The sequence below is a fragment of the Vanacampus margaritifer genome, chromosome 1, assembly GCF_051991255.1.
Source record: "Vanacampus margaritifer isolate UIUO_Vmar chromosome 1, RoL_Vmar_1.0, whole genome shotgun sequence".
Lineage (NCBI taxonomy): Eukaryota > Metazoa > Chordata > Actinopteri > Syngnathiformes > Syngnathidae > Vanacampus > Vanacampus margaritifer.
The window spans coordinates 8,105,024-8,126,006 of NC_135432.1; the positions used below are offsets into that span (position 1 = coordinate 8,105,024).

Sequence of the window (20,983 nt, forward strand, 5' to 3'; positions counted from 1 at the left end):
AATGTGATGAAGTTCACGTTATCTTTAATTGAGCGTCATGTTATAAGGTGATACATTTCATGTAATTGTGTTCAGGATCATGTTATAAGGTGATAAAGTTAATGTGATAATGTACATGTTCTTAAAGTGATAAATTTCACATTATATATAAGTCATGACATTGCAAGAAGATCATCACTTTCACATTTGGAAAAACAAAATTTGTTCTGAATTAGGTCACTGGAGAACTTTTTTTATGTCTTGTAATCAAAAGTTACTAGTTATTAGCTACACATTAAATTTTACTCTGAAAAAGACTGTATTCGTTCCCAGTCTAAACCGTAGACTTTCTACCTGGAAGAGTACGACGGCGTATTAGGGACACGTATATTTTTATTAATTTTTTTAGAGGGCGGGGGCGATATTCCGAAAAAAAAACTTGCAAATTTGCCACTTTATAAACTCGCAAATTTACAAGTTTTTTTCTCGCAAATTTGCCACTTTATATAATGGCAGATTCGCGCAAAAAAAATAAAACTTACGAGAAATACACGTGGCGTACTGCTTGACTGTTTGTACCAATACTTTTCAGTCGGGTTCCCAAAAAAAGGAGCTAGTAATTGCTTTAGCATTGATTAACCATATCATGCTAAGCATTGGCTCTTTGAAGCGTTGTGCACGGCCACTGGCCAGCGACAAAGACGCCTCGCTTTGCGAAGGTCCACACCCGGACCATCAAGCATTTAAGTTAATTTGTTAAAATTTATATTTACTTGTAGATTCATGTTTCTAGAATTATTATTTACACGGTCATACTTTTTTTTTTGTACAAGTATCTAAGTTGAAGTGTTGAATCTGCTGCTCTCCGTCATTCACTAGCATTTACCTAAAGTATGCTAGCATCTGATTGGGCAGTGTTAGTCAGCTGATAGGGGATCAGGAAGTGTTGTCGCTCTGGCTGCGGTGAATGACGAGTAAAGTTTTAATTTAATAATGAATCCGTCTCCATCCTGCCTTTTCATTTTATAAACAGTGTCCCATTAACCACCAACGAATCCTTACATGATTAGACTATAGCTCCGTTATGTGTATTTCTCGTAAGTTTTTTTCTCGCAAATCTGCCTCTATATAAAGTCGCAAATTTGCGGGGTAAATTTTCACACCCAAGACTTATTTATTTGTTGAGTCCCCTGCACATTTTACTCAGGGCTACACTGACTTTGCTGGATACTGAGCCACGAGGAACGCAGAAGAACTCTCAAATGTGAGAAGAACTAGTTGAACTTGCCCATCTTTAGTTTTGCCTTTTTTTATATTTTCTTTGAATAATGGGCTTATAAATTCTGACAGCTCAATGGCATACAATAAACTATATCTTGGCAGGCTATCACAAAAAACAATCGTTTACAAGCATACCTCTGGCACTCGAGGGAGCAGAGTTTATAATTTGGGAGGAGTTGGAACGTATGGAGCTCAGGCTGGAGGACGAAGGGCTCGGCTATGAAGCAAAAAAAAAAATCATTGACGAGGCATGAATGAGAACGTTTTTCATCCAAAAAAAAAAAAAAAAAAAAGATTTCAAGCCTTGCCTGCATGTGTATGCCCTCCTCGGGGTGCTCCCCCATCAGACCCTCCGTCATTATGGCCAGGTTTCCTGTTCCCGTCTCGCTGGAAGTGTGAGAGGACAGCGAGGACGACGAGTGCCGAATGGAACCTTGCAGATTCAGAGGGCTGCGGAAGATAATTGGTTAGAGTACAGCTGTGACTTTAGAATTATGTTCTAAAGAAAAAGAAACCTGTCACTGACACATAGAACCCTTTTGTTCCTAATGTTAGGTATCCTGTGACCTAAATATGCACTTGCAATTATTGTCTTGAGAAAAAAAATCAACATTGGAGGTGATTATCTTTATTAGGACATTCATGCATCCATGTCAGAGGGCTGGCATGTTATCCAGCATCGCCCCCTGCTGTCGACTGAAACTGACGTCGTTCTATCTCATTGTGAACGTCACGTGACCACACTCAGACAACAGGTGGGCCATGACGTTCGCAATGCGAGCCCGAGGGCACGTCACGCCACACGTCAATTTCTGTCGACTTTGCTGGAAAAAATGTCAGCACCCCAATATGGATGCAGTATTAAATCAAAATATCATGGTTGGGTATCCCACATTCCAAAAACATGAATATTCAAACATTTATAAGGTAGAAAAGATCAGACAAGTGTATATTTTATAGATAATTTATTTTGTCTATAGTAGTTTGATTTTGGAGTAATCAACAAGTAATTTAAAGTAATCAAGTACATTACTTGACTATTATGGTACTCATGTAACTTGTAATTTATCAGAATACATTTATAAGGTAACCCTCTCAACCATGAAATTAAGCCACTTGCTTCTTTTATCAAGTGTGTAATAATCAAAAAAATTATTTCTTTTACACACTCTTTCCTCTTGGTTTAATGCTACATGATTCAGCAGTAACAGTGCGGAAAAAAATAATCGCAGCAAAATCCTGCGTTAAACTACAAAGTGAAACTCGACTGTGTTTCATTTTAAGGGTCAATGCAATTTCCCGAAAGCCTTCATCCGAAGAGCAGGAAATATTTGAGCTCAGCGTATGATGCAGGTGAACTAAGGTGACTGACCTGTGTCTGTGTAAGAGCCGCATACTCTCAGGGCTCATGTGGCTGTGGGAGGAGAGGACGCCTCTGGGAGAATTGACCCCGGAGCAGCCAGCAGGGCCGAATCGGTCCACGCCGGGCACACCCTGCTGAGTCCCAAAAATATACTACTCTGAATATTTATACTGCTCACAGGAAAATAGTGAAAAAAATATTGCACTGCTAGATGCAAAGTTGTTTTTTTTATTCACAAGAGAAATTAGGGCTGCGCGGTCAAGGTCAAAACAATAAATATATATTTTTTTTTTACAATTTTGTTAACTCATTTGCTATAAATATATAAATATATATACAGAAGGCTTTGACGCAGCCTTTGAACTGAAGAGAATGCTTGAAGCAATGGTAGCGATTACAAAAACGGACAGCAGGTGGCAGCGGAGTAATAAGAGATCAACCAGGGCCATGTTGCAAAAAGCTCATCCCCCCCACTGTTTTAAACAAATTTGTGAATAATAATGACACTTAGCTATGTTCTAATGCTAATTGCTGCAAAAAACGTAAGCAGATAGAAATATACTTTTTTTCCTGACGAAAGAAGAGAACACAATATTCTGTGGGCCTTGCAAAATTTGTCAAAATCCAGTAAAACAGCCAGGAGCGAAGGGGGTTACTTCAGTGAAAATGGCTGCGAGTGAATGAGTTAATCTTAATTATTCATTATAGGGAAAACATCTATAATTTTACTGCACTAATTTCAAAAAAGTAAAATGAAAATAAAATAAATGGTTTTCAGTGCAAAATGTACTTTAAAATGAAATGTATTAGAATCAATTATAAAAATAAAACAAGGGATACCCGATTTAATATGATATTATCTTTGTTTAGGGTCACTTGAATTTAATCTCAACTAGACAACGGATAATCCTGATCAAAACACTCGTCTCCATTATGCTCTTCATCTTCAATGTTTTTTGCTGTACTTTTTTCTCTTCACCATGTGTTCGCCCCCTGGTGGTCGGCTGACTACTGGTTAAAAAAGTGCTTGCAGAACTTATGCAGTATTGTAAATGTAAACATCACTGATGATCAGGTTAGTTTAATCGAGACAACCAAAATTGTGATCATGATTAACTCATTCACTGCCATCGACGGCTATAGATGTCAAAAATTCATTTGAACTATTTCTATTAGTTTAACATTTTTTTTCCACTTTTGCTAACAAGAGTATGAAAACCTAGAATTTTTTTTATTGTACATTCAGAACAGATATAAAATTTGTGATTAATCGTTAGTTAACTAGTGAAGTCATGTGATTAATTACAATTTAAAAAAATGTCATCACCCCTTATTTTTAATAAAAAAAATTAAATTCGGGGCGCCAGACGATTAAAATTTGTATTCGTAATTAATCTCATGACTTCAATAGTTGACTAATGATTAATCACAAATTTTATGTTATAAATGTACAGTAAAAATTTGTTTCTAGGTTTTCATAAAAAATGAAAAGAAATGTTAAACTAAGAGAAATAGTTCACATTCATTTTTGACGTCTATAGTCGTCGATGGCAGTGAATGAGTTAAAAAAACGATTCACTCTACAGCCCTATTGTATGTCTGCATTGTGGATGAAAGCAAAAAAAACAAAAGAAAACTAAAAAAAAAAACTTTCGAAGCCGTGACTCACATGGTGCAACCCAGTCCTCATCATGTGGAACTGGTCCACCAGCTTCTTGTGCAGGGGACGCATCTCCGGGTGGACCAGCTTCTCGTGAACAGCCAGACCCACCCCAAGAATGTGCACCTGCGGCAAGAAATCAACAAAAGAGGAAACGTACATTGTCATAATTACATAATTTTTTTCATATTTTTTGGGGGGGAGGAAGTGGCATTGAATCTCAGTGTGACCTGCTCCTGCATGAGGTCTTTAAGGTGTGTGATCCGCTCGGTGTCTTCAGGGTGGCTGCTGATGTAGTCCTTGTCGAAAAACGCCTGTAGAAGAGGCAGGTGTCAAATGATCAAGACAAACCCGTGTGCCGGGAGCCGGCGAAGCGTCCACGTCTACCTCTTGGTATCTGGCGATGCCTCCGTTGACCGCGGCGTCGATGACCCCGTTGAGGCACATGCTGAGCGGGTTGATGTTGCCGTGATGCTGTCGGTGCTGGTACTGGCTGATCAGAGTGCGCAACTCCTGGGTTTTATTCTCCACCACGTAGATGGCATTCTCCAGAGGGCTCACCTCCACCTGTAAGTGTAGTCGGTGTTTTCTCATTTATTTCAGGCAAGTTTTACAATGAAACGCAATGAGATAAGTAATTATATCGCTTATTTCATACCCTACTAGCAAGGAACTTTTTCACATACGAGTTTCCGATAATGCCTGACAAGGGGTGGGAAGAAGACATTTTACGCTCAAGATTACTTTTTTTTTTTTTTTTTTTTGGAACAGTTTTGTTATTCAATGATTTCATTTGAGGAGAAACTTTCCAAATTAGTTTAATTAATAAATGTGACAATGTAACAAATGAAAAGTTTGTTTTCTTTCTTAACTCTTTGACTGCCAAAAACGTTAAATAACGTTTAGTAAAATCCTATGGAGGAGTGCCAAAGACGTTAAAAAACGTTTGTTTCAAAACAGAGGTGAAACTAACCATTTTCTATTGTTGATTACTGAAAAACGGAATAAGGTAGAAACAAACTTTTTTTTCTGATGAAAGATGAGAGTCCAATCTTTCATTTGGTAGTATGTGTGTTTCCATAGTCCAAACACATAATTTTCTGCGGACCTTGAAAGATCAGTCAAAAATGCTTAAATCGGCTGGCACCCACGGCATCCCTTTTCTGAAAACGTCTGGCAGTCAAAGAGTTAATATACAGCATCAACAGTTTTTATTTCTGAAATTCACTATTTTCTTGTCTAGAAACATTTGCAGTGAAAAAAATATATATATTTCAGATTAAATTTAGTCATTCCTTACGGATTATATGATCCTTTAGCAAAGCTAAATTGAGGATAAATCTACTGTCGTGTAAATTTGAGAACATTTATTGAGCAGATCTCAAAAGACACACGGACACAAATTTGGGTTGAAAGAAGAAGGAAAACTCCATCCAATTAGACCACACTTTGCACTTGACTTGAGAAGGGCACGACAAACAGATCATATAGTGTTTTACAATACTTAAATATAGTGGTAATTCACAAATAATTATAATTATTACATAAAGTAATTCATAAAGATCCATTAACAATCAATCAATCATTTTAATTTCATTCATTTTTAAAAGAAAAGAAGATAATAAAAAGCAATATTCAAATTCAATTTAAAGCAAAAGAACGAAAGGGGACAGAAAGAAGTAAAACTGGTTTTGTCTGTCCCTGATCAACTAAAAAATAAAAAGGCACAAAAACAACAACACAAATTTAATGACAACGAGCGCTTTCAGTCTTACAAGATAATTCAAAGTAATTCAACTGTGTGTCCTTGTGCTATATATATTTTATATTTTTTTTTTATTTATGCTTTAAAAAAAAAATACAAATAGACTGAAAAGATTTTGTTTTACAATCCAGATTGTTTCACAGACTGACACCTTGAGTTGAAATACATCGTTCGAAAAAATGCCTGTTCCTCTTAATTTGTACTCACTTTCCCTTTTTATAAATTTAGTTTGTATATTAACTGGTTAAAATTCATGATGGGCTTTGTACAATATTTTAAGGTGTTTAAACTCCATTAAATTCATTTAATTTTAATTTTATTAAAAAATCCAAGCTAAGCTTATTGAGGTATCAAATATTAATTGAGAAATTGACCCATTCAAGAAAAATACCAGTTTTTGTTTTTGTTTTTTTTTACCGACATGAGTCGCTTTAAAAAGAGCATTCTGGATTTTTACTACCCAAATAATCTTGCAACCACAAAAAAAGGACATCAAAGATTGAAAAAAAAAAAAAAGTGGCATTGGACTTTGTCGACTTGAAGAACTGGAGCAGGCAAATGCTGATTCACGAGCCTGAAGTTAACACAGTTACAGTAAACGCGACACGCAGCGACGTTGCTCACCACTTCTCTCCTTTCCACGTCGGCCCAGCGGGAGATGCCCGGGAGAGGGCGGGAGAGGATCAGCGTGGTTCTCTCAATCCACAGGCTCTGTTGGAACAAGCAGACAAGAGAGATTTGCCCCGCATTGTCAACATCAGGCGTGTGGGAGGGGGGTGCCACTGTGTAATGGTGCAGGAAATGGGCATGTAAATATTAAGTTAAATAATTGTCTTATGCAAATTGAATCAACAGTTTGAATGATAATGATAACGACTCCTATCATTTTGATAATTTATGCAAATTAACCCTCTTTTTATGTTGCGGGTCAAAATGACCCAATTTCAAATTAAAGAACAAAGGAGTTGGCGGTTCAGAGAATGGATGGATGGATATTAGCTTTTCACTGTCACACTTGGCACCGACATAATGTAGCGGTTCATTTTGACATATTTCACAATGAAAACAGTCACTAAGGAGCTCTAACAATGTTTTTCTGGATGCTTTTGGAACATTAAAGCATATACCGGGTCAAATTGACCCAATACATAGTTTTTTTTAGCTAGGAAACTTCACATCAACAGACTATAAGAAATGGTTCATTTTGACATATGTGCAATGAAAACGGTTAATAATAACATATAAACAATGTTTATGGAGCTGGTTTTGAAATGTTAAATATTCTGGGTCAAATTGACCCATTTTAAGAGTGAAAAAGTATGAATATTAGGTTTTTTGGGCTATTAAACGTGTTATCGACAGACAATTAAAATTGTTCACCTTGATATTTTTAATTGAAATGTTAAATGTTTATAGGCCTCCTTTTGGAACATTAAACATAGTCTGGGTCAAATTGACCCATTTTAACATTGACAACAAGTAGGCTTTTTTTTGGCTACAAAAGTTTTCACTTAAAATGGTTCACTTTGACATATTTTCAGTTAAATGTTCACTGGAATGCTTTTGGAACATTAAACATAGCCTGGGTCATATTGACCCATTTTAAAATTAATTGTTTTTCACAATGAAGCTTTTTATCAACACAATTAAAATGGTTCATTTTGACATTTTTGCAATGAAAACTGTTAATCGTGAGCTATAGTTCTTTATCAGGCCGCTTTTGGAACATTAAACATAGGTCGGGTCAAACTGACCCATTTCAAAGTTGAAGAACAACAAATAGCAGTATTTCATGATGAAACTTTCTAAAACTGGCTCATTTGAAATATTTGCAACTTAAGTGGTTTAATATATTGGGATGCATTTTTATCATTAAATATCACCTGGGTCAAATTGACCCGGGAACAATATTGCTGTTTCTGACAACCAACCTAACAGGAGGGTTCAATATTGCATAATTACATTACTACATACTTACTATCTCCTTTTTGCCTTTGTCATTTTGTTCTAAACTCCTGTTGTTATCATTTCCTAGCTATAATAATTTGTTTTCTACTTTGCATTGCGACTACATGTGATTTTAAGATTCTAAATTGTATTGTGTTTGCCTCCACTAAAAAAAAAATGGATTAAAAACTCCTTACATTCCAAAAGAGGTGTCGTGTACTGTAGTTATTTTTGCTGATCACTGCACTTAGCAGTCACGCTCAGGCACTGCTGCATGAAGTTCTGCTTTGTGACCACTGGGAGGTGCTGCAGCATCCGGAACTCACGCCAAAGAGTCTCAGCATTCCCCGTTTCACAGCGGGCTACATCTAAATTCCGAGAGCGAGCGCCTCACCGTACCCTGAACTCATTCTCGCGGTCCTTGGGGCCCTTGTGGAAAGGCCTGTCATAGTGGAAGCGGCTGACATTGTTTATGCGGTAGAAGCTCTTGATCCTCTCGGGCACGCGCTCCAGTTGAGGAACATCTGAGATGTCTGACACCGGAGTCACCGCGTAGATCTGCAAATCTACAAGCTGAGTGTCAAGGAACAAAACTGACAGGGAGGAGACAGGGAAAGAGAAAGTACACGTTTTACTGTCCTCTTTGGAGCCATTTTACAGTCAGGTCCATCGATATTGCAGTTCTCGTCATTTTGACTCGAAGCACCGCCACGATGTCTTTGAAATGAAATTAGATGTGCTTTAAATGTAGACTTTGCAGATTTAATTTGAAGGTATTTACATTCAAATCAGGTGAACAGTGTTGGAATGACACCAGTTTGTATATTTGGCTCCCACTTTTGAAGTTTGAAGTTAGGTGCACATATACAAACCATTCACCTGTTTTGGATGTAAAAATCCTCAAATTCAAATTAAAGTGTGCAGTCAGAGCACATCTTTTTTTTTTTTCTCTCTAATCCATTGTGGTGGTGTTTAAAGTTAAAAGAAAAAAATAGAGGACAATTTTTTTATGGGCCTAAAAGTAAATATTGTGAATGTTATTATCCAAATATACAACTGATCAAAACAAAATTATAATTAGTTAACATGATCACAAAGATTTTTTTTTTTTTTTAAATGAAAGCTACAGATGCATGATCATGAGGACCACAATGTATCCAACATTTGTTCCTTTTGTTTGGAATGATCTCATGTGCATTAATACACAACCAGATGAAGATTACTTGCAAAATTCAAAATGCAGAGAACTTTTTGTGTTGTAATTTAAACACAATGTTCCAATTAAAACTGCACACCAAAAACATCTGAAGCAGAGAAAACCCCTGTGGGATACACATAAACAGTGGATATAAAAAGTCTACACACCCCTTTTCAAATGCCAGGTTTCTGTGATATAAAAAAAAAAAAATGAGAGAAAGATCACGTTAAAATGTGACTGACATCCTGAAAAACGCAATTGAAAATGAACAAGTCCAAGTGTGCACACTAGAATGTGGCTTTGTTCAGAATTGACCGCTCGCTTTCAATCTCGTGCTAAATGGGAGTCAACACGCACATGTCACCTTTTAAAGCGGCTCTGATTAACCCCAAATAAAGTTCAGCTAATCTGTTTTTGTCTTTCTCGCAGAATCCTGACGGTCTTGTGCAAACACTGACTGCTTTTCCTGTTTGTTTGTTTTTTGTTTGTTTTTTTGTTTTTTGTTTTTTCTCAGGAGAGCTCAGTATTGTTCATTCGATTTGACATCATCATTGCTCTTTTTTTTTTTTTTTTTTTTAAAAACAAATAAATTAAAAACATTTAATAAATGTTATAATAAATTGCCAAATGCAGAAACATCAATGTAAGTTATCACGATGTAGTGGCTCTCGCTAACAGACAGAATTAAGTAACCAGAATTAGGTTAAAAAATTCTATATACGTAGACCATGTTTCTATAAATTTTGATATTTGTTTTTTATTTGAGGCAGACATTTTTTCCATTAAAATGTGATTTATGAGGAGGTTAGACCATTGGTCGATATTCAGAGTTTGTTTATTTTTCCAGTTAACAAGAATTGTTTTTTTAGCGATAGTAAGGGCTACAAGTGTAGATTGAAATTGTTTATGTGGTAAGTCAGTTGTTGTTAGGTCACCTAGCAAACACAAGTTTGGAGATAAAGGTATCCTACAGTCCAAAATAGCGGAAAGTTTTTCTAAGACTTTAGTCCAGGAATACATAACCGGAGTACATAACCATAAAGCATGAACATAAGTGTCTGTAGTGTTTTGTAAGCATTGGAGACAAATGTCGGAGTCTGAGAGTCCCATTTTCTTCATCATATATTGAGTAATGTATGTTCTGTGAATAATTTTATATTGGATAAGTTGTAAATTTGTGTGTTTTGTCATTTTAAATGCGTTTTCACAAACTTGAATCCAAAAGTCAGATTCCGGTGCTATAGACAAGTCTGTCTCCCATTTCGAGATGGGTAAAGACATTTTATCAGTATATGAAAGTAACTTATATATTTTTGAAAGTTTTTTTGTTGTTGTCGGAGAAAGCTTGTTAATATCTTTAGCTAAAACAGGCGGTTGGAGCTTACCCCGAAGTGTTGGAATTTTTTTCTTTATCATATTTTTAACTTGTAGATAATGTAAAAAATTTCCGTTTTTTTATATTGTATTTTTGGAGCAAGGATGTATATGATATAAACATATTATCTGAGAAGAGATGGTGGAGATGTGTAATTCCTTTCTGCTCCCACACAGCTAAATGAAATGGTTGGTTGACTGCTTTTTCAAACTGTTGGTAATGTCTGCCGGCCTGTTTGTGATGCTTCACAAACATACCTTTTGGAATCACGGCCACATTTTCCCTCGTGTGTTTGGGACATTTATGATCCAATGAAACCAAGGCTAAATGTTTTTGGCCATAACTTCATCTTGGTCTCATTTTTTATATTCTAAAAACCTTGCATTTGAACAGGGGTGTGTAGACTTTTTAAATTCACTGCTAGTTTCAGATGACATTTGTCTGTTTTGGTGAAGCGGTAATAGTTATATCATCGCCTATATTTGAATTGTGCTCGTTTGTTACAATTTTGACATGACCTCCATGATTCACCATCGTACAAAAACAGAAAAACACAACAGTGTATCAGCAGAGGAATTATTATTTTTTTTGTCCTCAGTACAGTGAGTGGGATACATTGAGCATCACTCTGCAGGATGGTGTCATCGGGTTGGTTGGGATGCTGCATGGCGATCGCTTGCGGAAATTCTCCCAGCATTCTTTGCTGGAAGTCCTCCAGCCGCTCGTAGTCATAGCCTCGACACACAAACTCTTTGTTCTGGAAATGAGGCAAAGCGAGCAGTAGTTAAAATCATATTTAAAAGAAAAAAGAAGAAAAAGTATTAGCATAAGTGTCAGTCTGATTTTTAATGGTTTTAAATAAGGAAAATACTTAATTTTCATTATTTGATCAGTTTTTTTAAAAAAATATATTAGCATAAAAACTATGATATCTTGTAACATTCTATTACAAATCTTTTTTAATGTTAATTTATTCAAAAATAGAGTGGTTTGGTGTAGTGTAGTTTTCATCCGGCTTTTTTTAGTTAGATTTAAAAAAAAACTATTTTGATTAAAAATTTTAATATTTTGAAACATTTCACATGTTTATTTTCAACAACAAAAAACTGACGAATAACTAATGAGGATGACAAATTTGCATAAACCCCTTTTTTTTTACAATTAGAAACAAATAATAATAAAAGCAATAAAAAGTGACACCTTGTAACATTCAACTTAAAATGTTTTGAAAGATAATTTCAGAAAATAAATAAATAATTGTGATAGATTTTCCCCCAAAATTATGTTCACAAAATATATAATAAAATGTTGATATTGATTATGTACTTAAACATGTTCATTTTAATGTCTTTTATTTTAATTAAAAATGGTGTGGAAAAACTAAAATTGTTATTAAAAAAGTGTGGTATCTTGTGGTAAAATTTTATTTTTAAGTAAGACCATGTTTAATTGTATCATTAGAATATACAAGAAGCCAATAAAAACAAGCAGCGGGCCAGACTTTGGACACCCCTGATTTCGATCTAATGTCCAACACACGCTTTCTGTTTTCCGCCAATCCTCTCATCTTACCCTGAGGAAGAAGGGAAACTTCCTGCCATAGAAGCCCATTCGGAAAAACTCGGGTTCGATCCGCTGCTGCTCAATAATGTTGTCATAGTAGGCTGCCTCCATTTTCTGACATACGGGATGAAAATGGCAAAATCATGCGTGATCGTTAGGAGATCGCAAGCAGGAAGCACACAGACTTGACTTACCCGTATCCAGCTGAGGCTCTGGTAATCGTATAACGTCTCATACTGGAAAGCCAACTCCCTACACAGGGAGATGCCATATTCCCAACACTGCAGGAACACACACAAGGAAATCATCATTCTTGACGGACCCAGCACCCTGCATGACGTCACTTATGTTTATCACAAGCTAAGTTAGAACGTAAACAAGCACCAGCACCACACCAGCATCTATCGAAATTCAAACACAATCTGCTTCTTCCTCTGGTCGTTGAATCGGTGGAGGCTGATGTCTGTGGATCTCACTCTGCTTCACCTCTCCTTCCTTCCTGTCTGGTCGGTGCTGGATTTCACTTTCCTTTTTTTCTTTCTTTGATCCTTCCTCGGGTCTCCTGACAACCTCGCGACTCTAGCGGGATTCTGAAGTATTCGGTTTAGGTGAACGGTATGGGATTTTTAATAGGTTTTAGGTGAACTAATGAGTACACGCTCGCATGCACATACTCACGCACATACAAAAAAAAAAAGAAAAAAAAAGAGAGAGAGAGAGCAATGATGATGACATGTCGAATCGGTGGAGGCTGATGTCTGTGGATCTCACTCTGCTTCACCTCTCCTTCCTTCCTGTCTGGTCGGTGCTGGATTTCACTTTCCTTTTTTTCTTTCTTTGATCCTTCCTCGGGTCTCCTGACAACCTCGCGACTAGCGGGATTCTGAAGTATTCGGTTTAGGTGAACGGTATGGGATTTTTAATAGGTTTTAGGTGAACTAATGAGTACACGCTCGCATGCACATACTCACGCACATACAAAAGAAAAAAGAGAAAAAAAAAGAGAGAGAGAGCAATGATGATGACATGTCGAATCGGTGGAGGCTGATGTCTGTGGATCTCACTCTGCTTCACCTCTCCTTCCTTCCTGTCTGGTCGGTGCTGGATTTCACTTTCCTTTTTTCTTTCTTTGATCCTTCCTCGGGTCTCCTGACAACCTCACGACTCTAGCGGGATTCTGAAGTATTCGGTTTAGGTGAACGGTATGGGATTTTTTAATAGGTTTTAGGTGAACTAATGAGTACACGCTCGCATGCACATACAAAAAAAAAAAGAAAAAGAGGAAAAAAAAGAGAGAGAGAGCAATGATGATGACATGTCGAATCGGTAAGATTACCGAATGAACAATACTGAGCTCTCTCTTAGGAAAAAAGAAAAAAAAGAACCTAAACAAGCAATTGCAGTTTTCCAACGACCCATTGGAGAGGAGCAGAAATACTAAAAAAGTAGGTACCCTTTTTTTTTTATTTTGTCCCATCTAGTCGTCTCTTATAACTATTGAGGCGGGTACATGAGAGAAAGTAACACTGCCTCACCTTGCCCTTGTTGAAGTAGTGAAGGATTTTTCGACTCAGGTTCTCCTTGCGTTGCCACTCGCTCTGGCAGGGGTAGTGAAGAAAATCCCTGAGGGGCCGGTCCTCCCAATGGAGCAGCTCCCAGTACAGTAGCAGGGTGAACGCGGCCTCTGTCAGCAACGATACACAGTTGTAAGAAAATGACACTGTCCTCGTATAACGACACGGCGGAGAGTTTGGACAGTCTGGCCACCAGAGCGTGCTGGTACCTTGCAGACATTTTTGTGAACAGATGTCAGAAGCCGCCTGGAGCGTAGCAACTGTCTTTTGCCGAATAAATGACCAAAAGAGCAAAGTTCAGCCACACAGATGAAATGAAATCTGCTACGCTACCAGTATGTCCCCCCCTCTGCAACCAGCAGCTTCTGTACTTTGTTACATGTAGTACACTTGTTGTGCAAATACAATACACGGCACATTTTTATGTATTTATTTTAGGGGTGTTAGAAAAAATCGATTTGGCAATATATCGCGATATTACAGCGCACAATTCTCGAATCGATTCAATATGCGGCCGAATCGATTTTTAAAGATACTTTTTTTTTATGGGAATATTCAACAAAACGTCTTATTAGGGTTAGGATTCACACATTAAGCGTGGAAGAATGTTATATTAATGGAACATTAAGCCTTAATATTTTATTTCAGTGCTTTTCAAACATGAAACAGACTGCAACCTGTTTTTGAAATGAAGTGGCTCAGTTATAAGCCTGAAGTTTCAGATAAATAAATACATTTCCATACAAATCTTACAGTGTACATGTACAAGTTTACTGATGAGCATTTTATAAATTTGAGTTTTTAAAAAAAAAATCGCAATAATCAATTTATACATTCGTATCGGGATTAATCGGTATCGAATCGTGACCTATGAATCGTGATACAAAGTGAATCGGCAGGTACTACTGTAGGCAATTCACACCCCTAATTTATTTATTTATTTATATATTGGCATTAACACACAGCAATTTACACAGAAAAATCTTGTGCCATCAGTCTGAATAATTTTTTGCCTTTTAGTTTGATGAAAGTGATTAAATCATTTTCATTACACATTAAAACACATTTTGCATTGTTTATAGACACACTGAAGTCTAAATAACTGTATTTAGATTTACTGACAACCTTTTTTGACTTCCGGTTCACACTAATACATATTTATATATTTGTTTTCTCAAACTGATACCCCCCCCCCCCCACACAAAAAAACTTCCTTTATGCAAACCCAGAGTTTTTCTGTGGCAACAAATTCAAACCATTTTGATTGCAACTTTGCACCAAATATCTCGCATAAATCAAGTTTGTATTTGCCATACCTGTGTAGTCTTCTGCTTGGAGATGCAAGTCACACAGCTTATGGATGTAACGGATGTACATATCCTCCTTGTTGACCTCCGATTTGTAGAAGTTCTGGGTTTGAGTTGAGAAAGGTCATTTTAAATTGACTGTTGACGCTATTGAAATGATGATGTCTCACCATGAAGTTGACAGAGCCGCCCATTTTCTTATTCTCGACTTCATCTCCTTTCATGCAGTCCCTAAACAAAGAAAACAAATTGCGTTATTAGTTATTTATACTGAACAAGCTCATATCCTAAGACATGACTTTGCATCACGATTGGAACAAATGAGCTCCTGGATTCATGCACAAAAATCCCACAGACACCCTCCATTTTTCTTTTCAGTGACTTAAAACCCCTTGAGGGGAAATTTAGTTAACAAATCTTTTTTTTTTATTATTATTATATTCAGGCATGCAAATAGAAATGTATAGCCCGCTCCCTCCCCAAAAAGTGCAACACTGTTGTTTCCTCAAATTTTGGGCCAGATTTTTTTCTGGCCAGGTGTCCCAATACTTTTGCCCACGTAGTGCCTGTGACTCTTTCACTTGACCTGTAGTCCAGCAGCCGTTCCACAAGTCTGGTGACTGACGTGACAAATGAGATGCCCGTCTCTCTCCAGGTCTCCTGCTCAATCTTCTCCAGGAGACTGAACACAAACAACGGTCACATGACCCGAGTGAAGCCGCGAGCAGATCTCATAATTCTGTGCAGGCTCTGTAACTCACCTAGGGTAAGGTCCAAACAACTGGGTCCTAGGATAGAACAGACAAAAAGAAAGATAATTAAATGTTCACTTTACACGGGTCTAAAAGCACACTCCTCACTTATTAGACCAACAGAACCCGACACAAGCAGAAAACAAAAGTACACACTGCTTTTGATATGCACTTTTGTTGGCAGTACAAGTGACTTCAGTGTTGCCACCTTAAAGATATCGTCGCTGGATTTAGAGACTTTTCCAACCATTTTAAGAATTATTTTTCACCAAATATTACGAACAGCAACTGCGGTCCTTATTTTTGCAACATTCTTATTTTCCTGCACAGTGGAGGAAAGATTTGGGAGTTCTAGCATGGCTGATACATCGTTTGTGATCCTCATAATGTCAGCACACGTTTTAAAATATGTTTAAAAAAAGAAGAAAAAAAGGAACTGTAGAGTTTTATTTATTTTTTTATTGTTGATTAAATAGGCGCTTTAATGTTATGTATGTGTAGAAATTTCATTTTAATGTGACTGATTATAATTTTTTTTATTATTATTTAATTTTAATTTTTTTAAATTTAATTTTCTACTGACTATTAACTCATTCACTGCCATCGACGGCTATAGACGTCAAAAATTCATTTTAACTATTTGTATTAGTTTAACATTTTTTTCCACTTTTGTTAACAATAGTATGAAAATCTAGGGGAAAAAAATTTAACATTTTAGAAGACATATAAAATTTGTGATCAATCGTAACTTAACTATTGAAGTCATGCGATTAATTACAATTAAAAATTTTAATCACCTGATGCCCCTAATTTTTAACAATCGTTTTCTTTCTTTTTTTAAAAGATTATTACAAAAAGTCTAGGTTTTCATACTCTTCTTAAAAGTTGAAAAAAATGTTAAACCAATAAAAATAGTTTCAATGAATTTTGGACGTTTATAGGCGTCAATGGCAGTGAATGAGTTAAGCATGTTTTTTAAAACAACTTTTCAGCATGATGAAAGTTTTTCTACATAGCAAATTTGGGGTTTTCGTTAGAGTTCATAAAACGTTACAAAAAGTCTCAAAGACAGTGAAAAACTGTCAGAACATGCTGAAAATGTCTTTGCAACAAGAAAAACTGTCTGCGAACATTTTTGTAACATTTTCAGAAAACCCCAAATTGTTACCTTCGCAAACATTCGCCGCTGAGTGAGATACCAGCTTTATTGGTCTTCAGATTTGTAAAAAAAAAAAAAAGGCTGATAATCCGCCCGCTCGGCCAATAACCGGTCTATCCCCTAAATGCAGATCCATAGGAAACAGGTAGGGTGGGTGACAGTACACGAAATATGGATTTGTTTGTTGGACGACCTTTTAAACGCAAGAACATCTAAAATGTCAAAGTAATTTTAACACTCACAAAAGGCTGAAGAGCTCTCTGTGATTATCGTCGCCTTTGCCATCCGACACCATGCTGTCCAGCTTATCCATCAGTTCCGCTTCCACCTACGCACAACACAGGCTGCAATCAAGCAAATTGTCTGCATTTGTTTTCTTTTTTTATGAGTAGACAAGTGCACCAACAAAATGTCATGGCGACCTGTTTGAAGTTTCCATTTTTCCTCTGCTCCCAGTCCATCATGTCATGGAAAATTGGAATCATGATGTTTCGAACTTCAGTCTGAGGGACCAGGGTGACTCCCAGAAAGGGGCCCATCATTCCAGGGATGAAGTGCGGTTTGTTGTCACCTAAACGAACAAACAAAATTCCATCACACATCATATGTTGTGAATTTGAGCTTTGCCGTGTTTTTTATGATTGGAATGATAATGCAGTGCGAGTCGAACCTAATTTCTGCCACATGCTAAAGAGCTCATACGCCATCAGTACTCTCATATCTCCATACCTGAACAGAGATGATTAGAACATCATTAACATACCAGACAATTTCATCACTCTGTCAAATTAATGTTATGATGTTTAAATGCAGAACATATTCTGCATGTTTTTTTTTTTAATGAGCTTCAAGCAGAGTGAACATGCAAACAGCAAAATATAGAAGCTTGCTAACCCAGTGGACATTGTTGCTGATGTTAGCGCTTAATGTAAAATCTGTTAGAGCCGATTGTCTGTTAAATTGAAGTACTTGTTTTCGTGGCTTAACCCTGGAGAACCCAAGAACCCTTTTCTTCTTTGGAAAATTATGAATTATACATTAAATGACTGCTATAAGTTCATTGAACACCAAAATATATGTTTTTTCAATTTGAACCTTTTATTCCCTAATTTAGGATTAGGGCGAAATTTGACCCTTTTGGGATTTAGGGGTATCATTTCGAAAAATCAGAATAACAAAAACTGTCAGTAAACTATTCAGAATTTAAGAAAAATAATCAATCAAATACACAGCTACATTGAACAATATAATTTTTTTGTTTTATTTGTTGCATTTTAGAGCTGGATTTTGAATGTACAAACACACTTTGGTCAATGGAAACAAGAACACAGGGACAAAATCACTGCTGGAAAAAAAAGGTCTTTGTTATTTGAGTAGCAGAATTTTTGGGGCCAAATTTGACCCCGTGGGTTCTCCAGGGTTAAAGACAGCCAATACAGTAAAAAAAAAAAAAAAATCAGATTACCCTTGATGGGACAATCGCCCCTGCTAACACTGTTGACATATATGTCCACATGGGAAGGTTGCCCCTACCAACATGGCCGCCAGGTAGTCATATCTGCAAGCCTGCTCTAGTCACTGTATACAGGCGCTCCCCTACTTCCGAACATTCGAGTTACGAACAACGGTACATACGAACATTTCTGCGCGTACAGTATGTCGAAAAATGTTCGGAAAGAAATGCTGTAAGTTAGATTTTGTATTGCGCGTAGTGCTTCTTTCCGCCGCTAATACCGACGATTGGCGCTGTGAGAGCTCATTGGAGGCTGAGCAACGTGGCGAGGAGGAGGAGGAAGAAACGCCGGTCCCCATGAAGCAGGAAATAACTTTTGAAGCCGATTCCAGCGACGACGAAGAATCTCTCATGATATAAAATCCTCCTCTTCCTCCTCCTCCATCATCTCCTTAAGCATCGAGTACATCTTCCAAAAGTAAGTTAAACTTCATTTTATTTATCTTATTACGTACATGTACATACTGTGTGTGTGTCTTTCGCTCTCTCTCTCTAACATACGTTAGCACACGCGTGGTCGGCTCTCTTCATGCGTTAAGTCAACTATTTGCAAAAATGGGGGGTCGACTGCAGAAGGGGTCCTTTGTGGACAATATTTACGCAGAAAGTATGAATTGGCCTGATTCACCAAAGAATATTGAACCGTATGAAAACGACATGGTAGTTGCTTACTTGTCCAGAACTTTCTTTCTTTTGGCGGGCCCAAGCGCCTCCAGCTGCAGACTGGGCTGGTTGATGTACAGCACGGTCAGGCTGAAAAAGGAGTTCCATACCTAACAACGGAAAAGGAAGACCATGCACGTCATGGAAATTCGTCAGATGTTTTGTGTATTTACACAGACACACCTTGAAATCGAAATCAGCCTCGGAAAAGTTCTTGTGCAGCGCCGGGGAAAGAAGCTGCGTTGTCACGACGATGATGCTGCGGAAAACAAAAGCAAGCTTGTCACTGTCAGCTCCCCCCCCCCCCCCCCAAAAAAAAGGTAGCGACCAAAAATAGATGACAGGGATGGCGGCACAAGTGTAACCTTCATAAGAGGGTAATTTGAAGTGAGTCTGATCTAATGGCAGCTTGTGTCCCCGAACCGTCAATGGCACAATGACTGCACGTCACAAAAGAAGAAGTCAGACTCACTGACTGGTTAGAAGTCTCATGACACTCCAATCTCGAGGGAAGATTGTCAGCTTCATCAGGTTGCGGAATACGCAGAAGATCTTTAACAGGAACTCCTTCACACCAATATGTGGAATAATGTATTTTAGGGAGCAGGCAAGCATGTTTCAGGGAAAAATAGTTACAAATTCTTAATCAGGTTTTCCCACTTTGAGCTCCTCCTTGCTGTGAAAGTTGTTGAGTAGATGGTGAAAGTGGATCTCCGTCATCTGTCGGAGCAGAGAAAGGAGACAGGACACGTACTCCCCCTAGATGAGAGAAAATGACACATCAAAGTTTGGAAAGGTTAATGAAATGCACAAATAAATGCTTTGGTTCACACATGAGAAGAGTTGATTGCGCTTACCGTAATCTCGGCGGTGCACTGGGGGCAGCGTTGTCCTCTGGAAGTCTCCACAGAGTGAGACTTGCTCATGATTGACAGCAGAGTCTGGAGCAACACGTCCAAGAGGCTCTCCACCATCATCTCCACTTCCTCCTGAACTGACGACTCCTGAGAGTCGGAGAGTTACAAGCTCACTTTAATGCAAACATTACAATGATTGTCAAAGTGTGGTACGGGTACCACTGAAGGTATGCGGGCTCCTTCCAGTGGCACACAAACAAATTACTTGATTAAACCTACAAATTGTGCATAATGTTTAAGTGGCTTCAACGTTTGTTTGTTTTTTTTATCTAGAACAGTACGTTCGTTAAGGACAGTTCAGTTGTGTTTAACAAACTATACATTTGCAATTAATCACCTACTATAATATTGTGTTTATTTAGTACATTTTGAATCATATCATCAGTATAGTTATTTTCTATTTTAATATTTATGAGCATTTAGCTAACTTTCAAGAAGTATATTAAGTATTTACATAACTTTAAATCAAGTCAAAGGGAGTATTTCACAAATGTAAGAGTATTTAAGTCAACTTTTCGGGGTGTTACAGTAGATTTAAGCATATATGGCAACTTTTAAGTAGCATTTCATAGATTTAAGAGTATTTATGTAACTTTTAGGGAGTACTTGAATATTACTTTTAACTCATTCACTCCCAGCCACTTTTAGTGAAGCAACCCCCTTCGCTCCCGGCTGTTTTACTGATTTTGACAGATTTTGCAAGGCCCACATAATATTGTGTTCTATTGCTATTAACACTTGGAACCTACCAAAAGGAAGATTAGAGTCTCTTCTTTCATCAGGAAACAAAGTATGTTTGTATCTGTTTCCATTTTGCACCAATTAGCATTAGAATATAGCTTAGTTTTGTCATTATTCACAAACCTATTGAAAACACTGAGGAAAATAGCTTTTTTTGCAACATGGCCCTGGTTGATCTCTTATACTATGCTGCCACCTACTGGCCGTTTTTTATAACAACTACAAT

The 20,983-nt window shown here is 37.3% G+C and overlaps 1 protein-coding gene across 3 annotated transcripts in view; it reads right to left on the reverse strand.

The window, feature by feature from the left end:
• dock3 (dedicator of cytokinesis 3) overlaps window positions 1-20,983 on the reverse strand; it is a 73,629-nt gene that overhangs the window by 5,165 nt on the left and 47,481 nt on the right. Inside the window, exons 26-49 of one of the 3 annotated variants that reach the window (XM_077568909.1) lie at window positions 19,957-20,103; window positions 19,760-19,858; window positions 19,572-19,666; window positions 19,283-19,358; window positions 19,109-19,209; window positions 17,594-17,652; window positions 17,346-17,494; window positions 17,166-17,251; window positions 15,774-15,800; window positions 15,599-15,694; window positions 15,183-15,243; window positions 15,022-15,115; window positions 13,667-13,815; window positions 12,326-12,412; window positions 12,141-12,245; window positions 11,184-11,325; window positions 8,395-8,561; window positions 6,673-6,759; window positions 4,671-4,850; window positions 4,514-4,597; window positions 4,293-4,409; window positions 2,633-2,754; window positions 1,569-1,710; window positions 1,396-1,477 (exon numbers count right to left, since the gene is read on the reverse strand). In XM_077568909.1, the coding sequence (XP_077425035.1) occupies window positions 1,396-1,477; window positions 1,569-1,710; window positions 2,633-2,754; window positions 4,293-4,409; window positions 4,514-4,597; window positions 4,671-4,850; window positions 6,673-6,759; window positions 8,395-8,561; window positions 11,184-11,325; window positions 12,141-12,245; window positions 12,326-12,412; window positions 13,667-13,815; window positions 15,022-15,115; window positions 15,183-15,243; window positions 15,599-15,694; window positions 15,774-15,800; window positions 17,166-17,251; window positions 17,346-17,494; window positions 17,594-17,652; window positions 19,109-19,209; window positions 19,283-19,358; window positions 19,572-19,666; window positions 19,760-19,858; window positions 19,957-20,103 (2,554 nt within the window). Of the gene's footprint in view, window positions 1-1,395; window positions 1,478-1,568; window positions 1,711-2,632; window positions 2,776-4,292; window positions 4,410-4,513; window positions 4,598-4,670; window positions 4,851-6,672; window positions 6,760-8,394; window positions 8,562-11,183; window positions 11,326-12,140; window positions 12,246-12,325; window positions 12,413-13,666; window positions 13,816-15,021; window positions 15,116-15,182; window positions 15,244-15,598; window positions 15,695-15,773; window positions 15,801-17,165; window positions 17,252-17,345; window positions 17,495-17,593; window positions 17,653-19,108; window positions 19,210-19,282; window positions 19,359-19,571; window positions 19,667-19,759; window positions 19,859-19,956; window positions 20,104-20,983 lie in introns of all 3 variants that reach the window. The other 2 variants (XM_077568900.1, XM_077568890.1) reach the window with 2 other exon arrangements.